This window comes from Haematobia irritans, chromosome 1 (assembly GCF_050003625.1).
Source record: "Haematobia irritans isolate KBUSLIRL chromosome 1, ASM5000362v1, whole genome shotgun sequence".
NCBI classification, from domain to species: Eukaryota; Metazoa; Arthropoda; class Insecta; order Diptera; family Muscidae; genus Haematobia; species Haematobia irritans.
In genome coordinates, this window is record NC_134397.1 from 252488540 (window position 1) to 252498422 (window position 9883).

The 9883-nt window shown below is 23.1% G+C and overlaps 1 protein-coding gene across 3 annotated transcripts in view; it reads right to left on the minus strand.

Moving 5' to 3' along the window:
- Positions 1–9883, minus strand: part of LOC142220379 (uncharacterized) — a 195253-nt gene that overhangs the window by 65910 nt on the left and 119460 nt on the right. For all 3 annotated transcript variants that reach the window (XM_075289482.1, XM_075289500.1, XM_075289491.1), the window contains exons 3-4: positions 6836–7024; positions 6570–6756 (exon numbers count right to left, since the gene is read on the minus strand). In XM_075289482.1, coding sequence (XP_075145597.1) covers positions 6570–6756; positions 6836–7022 — 374 coding nt within the window. In that variant the 5' untranslated portion in view covers positions 7023–7024. The remainder of the gene's footprint in view (positions 1–6569; positions 6757–6835; positions 7025–9883) is intronic.

Consider the following 9883-nt stretch of genomic DNA (forward strand, 5'->3'; position numbering starts at 1 on the left):
ATGGAATGTTTATCGGGCCACAAACATCGCTATGGATGACTTCTAGTATTTCCTTTGCCGATGTATTGGTATCTTTCGGAAACGGAAGTGTGTGTATCTTACCAAGCATACAGCTCGAACATTTTTCGTTTCCTGAATGACCATTTATCTCCATTCCATGCACCATTTCTTTCGTAGATAAATCCATCAAACTTTTATGATTTAAATGGCCATAACGGTTATGCCAAATATCTGCTGTAATCATAAATAATTTTTCCATCCGGTTTTCTAGAACAAACATATTGTCAGTTTTCGACGCTTTCATTACGATTTCATTATTTCTATTCTTAATAATTGCATTTGAGTTTGTGAAGATAGCCTTAAGCCCCTGATTTACGGCCTTACTTATTGAAACGAAGTTAGCTTGTAGATCCGGCGAATGCAATACATTTTTTAATCGAACATTAAAATCCTCGCATTTTAGCAAAACATCGCCAATCCCAATAGCATTCAGAAAATTATTTCCGGCAAGAGCAATTCGTTCGTTATATTTCTCATATGTAGCGAACATATTCCTGTCGTTGCACATGTGCGCAGTTGCACCACTATCAAGATACCACTTAGATTTTTCCAGCTTACCTGAATCCGCAACGGCTATCATTGAAAACGACTGATTTTTCTTGCTGTTCTCCTTGAACTTACAATCATTCGCGTAATGTCCGACTTGGTCACAGCAAAAACATTTACCTTGAAACTGCTTCTTCTTACCAGCATTCATATTCTTTCTAAAATTTTTGCTATTTTCTGAATTTTTCTCCTGCTTCTTGAAAGATTTTACGGCGAAAACCTGTTGTTCCACACCTTCAAGTTCTTGCACTTGGCTTCTTCTCTCTCCTTCTTCCATCAGTTTTTGTTTTAATGCTGAAAAACTAGGTAGGCTGTCTCTAGTTTCTATAGCAACCACGAAATTGTCATACTGCTTTGGAAGACTAGTCAGCAAAATGATTGTCAAGAGCTCCTCCTGAATCTCGATTCCGATTTCTGACAGCTTTTCCGACACTTCCACGAATTCATTTATGTGTTCAGCTATTGATCTGTTCTCCTTCATTGACAAATTCAACAGCTTTTTGTATAGGCCAACCTTTTGCAATGGCCCTTGGAGTTTATGGACGCTTTGAAGTTTTATCCACGCCTCATTCGATGTGGAACAATTTTTTACCAAATTCAGTTGTGTGGACTTAACGCTGAGACAAATTGTTGCCAGAGCTTTCTCATCTTCCATCTTCCAATTTTGAGTATCACCAGCATCTTTGCAATTTTCGAGTTTCGTATCCCCGTTAACAATGCTCCATTGTCCACAATGTATAAGAACGCTCTTCATCTGGATACGCCAGCTCTCATAATTTCCTTCCTCGAGTTTTTCAATTTGACATATAGAATTCATTTTTCACAAATTATATTTTTTCACAAAATGTCAAACAGTACAACTGGTGCCCATAACCTGATAGCTTTTGATAGTTTTAAATGTTTTATTGAGACTAACTAAAAATATGTACAAAGCATTTGAATATATAAATCATGGCTACTAAGACTAAAATGGGAAATCAAAAGTAAAGTACATTTAAACATTCATGTTGCCAAGTATATATATACACATATTCTTAACATTCTAACAGCAAGAAAACAATGCTTTTTTTTAAGTTTGTCTTTATGAAATTGTTTTTACATTCTGGAAAAGAATAAACGTTTATCACAAAAAGTATATACTTTTCTTCCAAATACACTTCCTAATAGCGAAAAGCAAATGAGAAACGAACTTTGTTTGTCTAAAATTTCGTTTGGGAGGAAAGAATTATTTTTTTGCGTGTATACGGTTGACATTTGTTGTTTTTGTAGAAAAGAAATTTTCGTCCTCTTGTTTTCTTAATACTCTCTGCCGGGATGATCTTCAGTGTTACCAGAAGTAGGGAACATGAAAGGTTTTTCTAAAAAATGTATAGAAAATTTTCTCAAAATTTTATTTCTATAGAAAATTTTGTCAAAACTTTATTTCTATAGAAAATTTTGTCAACATCTTATTTCTATAGAGAAAATTTTGTCAACATTTTATTTCTAAATAAAAAATGTTGGCAAAATTTTATTTCTGTAGAAATTTTTGTCAAAATTTTATTCCTATAGAACGTTTTGTCAATATTTTATTTCTGTAGAAATTTTTGTCAAAATTTTATTTCTATGTAGATAATTTTGTCAACATTTTATTTCTATATAGAAAATTTTGTCAAAATTTTTTTGCTATAGAAAATCAGCGAAATACCTCATAGTTGCAAAATCTACTAAAATATCAATAGACAATTTTGTCAAAATTTTATTTTTATAGAAAATTTTGTCAAAATTTTATTTCTATAGAAATTTTGTTAAAATTTATTTCTATAGAAACTTTTGTTAAAATTTATTTCTATATTTCTATTTAGAAACTTTTGTCAAAATTTAACTACTATCATAAGCGTAGGAAGGCCTCTGGGGAGGGGGCTTAGACCCCCCCCCCCCCCACCAAAAAATTTTAGCCCCCCCCCCAGAATTTGAAACTCTATTTATGATTTTCCATTTTTCAATAAATGTCAATATATTTTTTTTTAATTTTTATAAAAATTAAACAAGTATATAATCGCACAAAGTTCCGATAAAGACTTTCATGAACAATCGAATTTCTTGGGTTGTGGTAGCAGTTGCCGATGGCAATGTTTGAAGTCATATATTTATGAAATAAAGCTGTGGTTGAACTTATGATTGATTTAGTTTAGTCAATTTAATTAAAAAATAGTAATTGATATTAAAACTATTCTTTCATAAATTAATATCCTAATAATACTGCGACAAAGCGTCGCCAAAAAAGTAGTGAAAATGTTCTAGAGGGTCTAGAAGTGGTGCAAAATTGGCGGAGAAGCAATGAATGTAATATAAGCTTGTCATAGGACAAATGTCCACCGTTTCAACAGCCGTCGCAATGAATTTGCATCACATCTTAAGGTGTGATCCGAATTCAGTGTTTTGAATGTGAATTAAAAAATTTTGTGATATTTTCCCAAATAAATAATTTTTATTTTGTTTTTATGATTTTTAATGCATTCTGACGCTTGTTTGAAATGTTTTTCCTCGAATAATTTCCAAAATTATCGATTTTTCTATAATGGATTTAGCAGTTTTGTGGCAAAATTTGCATAATTTGAACCAATTTATTTATTCTTACTATTTTTTTTTAACTATTTGAAAAAAAAAGAAAACAAAAAATTACACATTAGAATATGAAAAAAATGAAGTAAAAAAACTTCCTGTGTATTTAAAATAATTGAGGACATTTTTGGAAGTACTTTTAAAGTTGTGCTAATTTTTTATTCAATTTTATGAAATACAACATTAATTGAACCTATAAGTTCAGTCTATAAATTTTTAGCTAGGGGGGCTATAGCCCCCCTAGGAAAATTGTCTAGCTACGCTAATGATTACTATAGACAATTTTTTCAAAATTTTATTTTTATATAAAATTTTCTCAAAATTTTATTTTTCTAGAAAATTTTGTCAAAATTTTATTTCTATAGAAAATTTTGTCAAAATTTTATTTTTATATAGAAAATTTTGTCAAAATTTTATTTCTATAGAAATTTTGTCAAAATTTTATTTCTAGAGAAATTTTTATTTCTATAGAAACTTTTGTCAAAATTTTATTTCTATAGAAACTTTTGTCAAAATTTTATTAGTATAGAAAATGTTGTCAAAATTTTATTTCCATAGAAAATGTTGCCAAAATTTTATTTCTATAGAAAATTTTGTCAAAATTTTATTTCTATAGAAAATTTTGTCAAAATTTTATTTCTATAGAAACTTTTATCAAAATTTTATTTCTATAAAAAATTTTGTCAACGTTTTATTTCTATAGAAATTTTTTTCAAAATTTTATTTCTACAGAAAATTTTGTCAAAATTTTATTTCTATAGAAAAATTTGTCAAAATTTTATTTCTATAGAAAATTTTGACAAAATTTTATTTTGATAGAAAATTTTGTCAACATTTTATTTCCATAGAAAATTTTGTCAAAATTTTATTTCTATGGAAAATTTTGTCAAAATTTTATTTTTTTAGAAAATTTTGTCAAAATTTTATTTCCGAAGAAAATTTTGTCAATATTTTATTTCTATAGAAATTTTGTTAAAATTTATTTCTATAGAAACTTTTGCCAAAATTTAATTACTATAGAAAATTTTGTCACAATTTTATTTTTATATAGAAAATTTTGTCAAAATTTTATTTTTATATAGAAAATTTTGTCAAAATTTTATTTCTATAAAAACTTTTGTAAAAATTTTATTACTATAGAAAATGTTTGTCAAAATTTTATTTCTATAGAAATTTTATTAAAATTTTATTTCTATAAAAGCTTTTGTAAAAATTTTATTACTATAGAAAATTTTGTCAAAATTTTATTTCTATATAGAAAATATTGTCTAAATTTTATTGCTATAGAAAATTAGTGAAATACCTCTTAGATGGAGAGGAATATTCTGCAAAATCTACTAAAATATCAATAGACAATTTTGTCAAAATTTAATTTTTGTAGAAAATTTTTTCAAAATTTTATTTCCGTAGAAAATTTTGTCAATATTTTATTTCTATAGAAATTTTGTTAAAATTTATTTCTATAGAAACTTTTGTCAAAAATTTATTTTTATATAAAATTTTGTCAAAACTTTATTTCTATAGAAACTTTTGTCATAATTTTATTAGTATAGAACATTTTGTCAAAATTTTATTTCTATAGAAAATTTAGTCATAATTTTATTTCTATAAAAAATTTTGTCAAAACTTTATTTCTATCGAAATTTTGTCACAATTTTATTTCTATAGAATATTTTGTCGAAATTTTATTTCTGTAGACAATTTTTTCAAAATTTTATTTCTATAGAAAATTTTGTCGAAATTTTATTTCTATAGAAAATTTTGTCAAAATTTTATTTCTATAGAAAATTTTGTCAAAATTTTATTTCTATAGAAAATTTTGTCAAAATTTTATTTCTATAGAAAATTTTGTCAAAATTTTATTTCTATAAAAATTTTGTCAAAATTTTATTCTATAGAAAATTTTGCCAAAACTTTATTTCTATAGAAACTTTTGTCAAAATTTTATTAGTATAGAAAATGTTGTCAAAATTTTATTCTATAGAAAATTTTTTCAAAACTTTATTTCTATAGAAACTTTTGTCAAAATTTTATTAGTATAGAAAATTTTGTCAAAATTTTATTTCTATAGAAAATTTTATTCTATAGATTTTGTCAAAATTTTATTTCTATAGAAAATTTTGTCAAGATTTTATTTCTATATAGAAAATTTTTTAAAAATTTTAGTTCTATACAGAAAATTTTGTCAAAATTTCATTTCTATATAGAAAATTTTGTCAAAATTTTATTTCTATATAGAAAATTTTATCAAAACTTTATTTCTATAGAAAATTTTGTCAAAATGTTATTTCTATAGAAAATTTAGTCACAATTTTATTTCTATAGAAAATTTTGTCAAAATTTTATTGTTATATAGAAAATTTTGTCAAAATTTTATTTTTATATAGAAAATTTTGTCAAAATTTTATTTCTATAGAAATTTTGTCAAAATTTTATTTCTATAGAAACATTTGTCAAATTTTATTTCTATGTACAAAATTTTGTCAAAATTTTATTTCTATATAGAAAATTTTGTCAAAATTTTGTTTCTATAGAAAATTTTGCCAAAATTTTATTTCTATAGAAAATTGTGTCAAAATTTTATTTCTATATGGAAAATTTTGTCCAAATTTTATTTCTATAGAAAATTTTGTCAAAATTTTATTAGTATAGAAAATTTCGTCCAAATTTTATTTCTATAGAAAATTTAGTCATAATTTTATTTCTATAAACAATTTTGTCAAAATTTTATTCTATAGAAAATTTTGTCAAAACTTTATTTCTAGAGAAATTTTGTCACAATTTTATTTCTATAGAATATTTTGTCGAAATTTTATTTCTGTAGACAATTTTGTCAAAATTTTATTTCTATAGAAAATTTTGTCAAGATTTTATTTCTATATAGAAAATTTTGTCAAAATTTTATTTATATAGAAAATTTGGCAATATCTTATTTCCATATAGAAAATTTTATTTCTATATACAAAATTTTGTCAAAATTTTATTTCTATACAAAATTTTGTCAAAATGTTATTTGTATAGAGAATTTTGTCAAAATTTTATTGCTTTAAAAAATTTTGTCAAAATTTTATTTCTATAGAAAATTTGTGAAATAACTCTTAGTTGGAGAGGAATATTCTGCAAAATCTACTAAAACATCAAGAATTCTACCTATCTACCAAGCAATAAAAAATTTACCATTTGTGGTAGAATTCTACCTACTTTGGTAGGTAGAACACACAAGCAATCCAACCATTAAGAGCAACAGAATTGAATATTAATTTCTGTTCCTATATTTTCAGAAACAACTTCCAATAAATAGGATTTTTAGATTAGACCAACAATTTTCTGCCACAAAAAAAAAAACATATTTTATTTACCTATTAATATTTTCCACTTTCATTTTGTGTAATTTATCCAAAGCATTCTTTTCGTTTTGAATTTTATTAAATTTCGTGGTTAAATTCTTAATTTCTTCGGACAAAACAGACTGTTGTTTTTTCATTTCAGCCATTTCCTCTGTCATCTTTGAATTCTCTTCCAACAAATCATTTTGTATTTTTTTATCTAAAAATATAGAGAATGATATATAAATATAAAGAAAAATAATAAATAAAACTTTGGTTTTATTTCAAATACAACTTACGATCTTCTAGTTCCAATTTCAGAGCTTTATTTTCTTCCTTCAGTGCAATATTATCTTCAAGCAAAGTGAAAAGATCTGTTTCGGGATCTTGTTCATTATAGTCTGGTTCTCGGACTCTACTGCGGCTACGGGTCTTGCCTTCTTGAGTGCGAAATTTAGCAACTGGTATACGCCCACGACGTTCCATGGCTACTTAAAATAATAAAATTAAATTCATTTACAATTTGACCATAAAACTAATGCAGTGGTCAGTCATTCCCAAATCTCTTCCAATATATTTTATTTATATGGTGACACGTTCTTTAATAATTATTTATATATATATATATATATATATATATATATATATATATATATATATATATATATATATATATATATATATATATATATATATATATATATATATATATATATATATATATATATATATATATATATAAAAAACAATTGTCAATAAAACTTAACAAATAAATTAATCAATTAAAACTGTAAATAAAAGCAAATACAGTTTTTCTTTTTGTTTCATTCTTGAGAATGAAACAAAATCTTAGAGGAAACTTAGAAATACAAATTTTATTATTAAGATCCAATAAATAAATCTCGCCAATATTTATGTTAGTAGTCATTATTAAATGCATTTTCTTCTACCTCACCACATTATTTAATTAAGCACTACATAACAATTTACAATGAATTAAATTTCAATTTCTTTGTCGCTTATTATGTTTCCAATATCCGTACAGATGTAATAGATTAAAAGAAAATAATGTAATAGCTTAAAGGAAAAATTAATCTAAGTGGCAACTCTGTTTCATTCTGTCCTTCTGTTCTTTTGATCAAGTAGCCTTCGTGCTTACTCTCTACTTCCTCTTTCTCTATGCAACCATCATCTAGGACACATCCCTCTCGATCATGCAACAAAAGCCCGCAGTGAAATTCAAACCTCCCGTGTTTTTTTTTTTTGCTTTTGGTCAATCCAGTAGTAGAACATTACCATATCGGAGCCCACGTTCTCCGTTGGTCCTTAAGAGGTGATTCTCATCTTCGCTCTCCTCGTCCTTTAGTCACATTGTTTGAACATATATGACAAAATTTTCTATAGAAATAAAATTTTGACAAAATTTTCTATAGAAATAAAATTTTGACAAAATTTTCTACAGAAATAAAATTTTGACAAAATTTTCTATAGAAATAAAATTTTGACAAAATTTTCTATAGAAATAAAATTTTGACAAAATTTTCTATAGAAATAAAATTTTGACAAAATTTTCTATAGAAATAAAATTTTGACAAAATTTTCCATAGAAATAAAATTTTGACAAAATTTTCTATAGAAATAAAATTTTGACAAAATTTTCTATAGAAATAAAATTTTGACAAAATTTTCCATAGAAATAAAATTTGGACAAAATTTTCTATAGAAATAAAATTTTGACAAAATTTTCTATAGAAATAAAATTTTGACAAAATTTTCTATAGAAATAAAATTTTGACAAAATTTTCTATAGAAATAAAATTTTGACAAAATTTTCTATAGAAATAACATTTTGACAAAATTTTCTATAGAAATAACATTTTGACAAAATTTTTTGACACAATTTTCTATAGAAATAAAATCTTGACAAAATTTTCCATAAAAATAAAATTTTGACAAAATTTTCCATAGAAATAAAATTTTGACAAAATTTTCTATAGAATTAAAATTTTGACAAAATTTTCTATAGAAATACAATTTTGACAAAATTTTCTATAGAAATACAATTTTGACAAAATTTTCTATAGAAATAAAATTTTGACAAAATTTTCTATAGAAATAAAATTTTGACAAAATTTTCTATAGAAATAAAATTTTGACAAAATTTTCTATAGAAATAAAATTTTGACAAAATTTTCTATAGAAATAAAATTTTGACAAAATTTTCTATAGAAATAAAATTTTGACACAATTTTCTATAGAAATAAAATCTTGATAAAATTTTCAATAAAAATAAAATTTTGACAAAATTTTCCATAGAAATAAAATTTTGACAAAATTTTCTATAGAAATAACATTTTGACAAATTTTTCTAAAGAAATAAAATTTTGACAAAATTTTCCATGGAAATGATATTTTGTCAAAATTTTCTATAGAAATAAAATTTTGGCAAAATTTTCTATAGAAATAAAATTTTGGCAAAATTTTCTATAGAAATAATATTATGACAAAATTTTCTATAGAAATAAAATTTTGACAAAATTTTCTATAGAAATAAAATTTTCACAAAATTTTCCATAAAAATAAAATTTTGACAAAATTTTCTATAGAAATAAAATTTTGACAAAACTTTCCATAGAAATAAAATTTTGACAAAATTTTCTATAGAAATAAAATTTTGACAAAATTTTCTATAGAAATAAAATTTTGACAAAATTTTCTATAGAAATAAAATTTTGACAAAATTTTCTATAGAAATAAAATTTTGACAAAATTTTCTATAGAAATAAAATTTTGACAAAATTTTCTATAGAAATAAAATTTTGACAAAATTTTCCATAGAAATACAATTTTGACAAAATTTTCTATAGAAATAAAATTTTGACAAATTTTCTATAGAAATAAAATTTTGACAAATTTTCTATAGAAATAAAATTTTGACTAAATTTTCCATAGAAATAAAATTTTGACAAAATTTTCCATAGAAATAAAATTTTGACAAAATTTTCCATAGAAATAAAATTTTGACAAAATTTTCTATAGAAATAAAATTTTGACAAATTTTTCTATAAAAATAAAATTTTGACAAAATTTTCCATGGAAATGATATTTTGTCAAAATTTTCTATAGAAATAAAATTTTGTCAAAATTTTCTATAGAAATAAAATTTTGACAAAATTTTCTATAGAAATAAAATTTTGACAAAATTTTCTAAAGAAATAAAATTTTGACAAAATTTTCTATAGAAATAAAATTTTGACAAAATTTTCTATTGAAATAAAATTTTGACAAAATTTTCTATAGAAATAAAATTTTGACAAAATTTTCTATAGAAATAAAATTTTGACAAA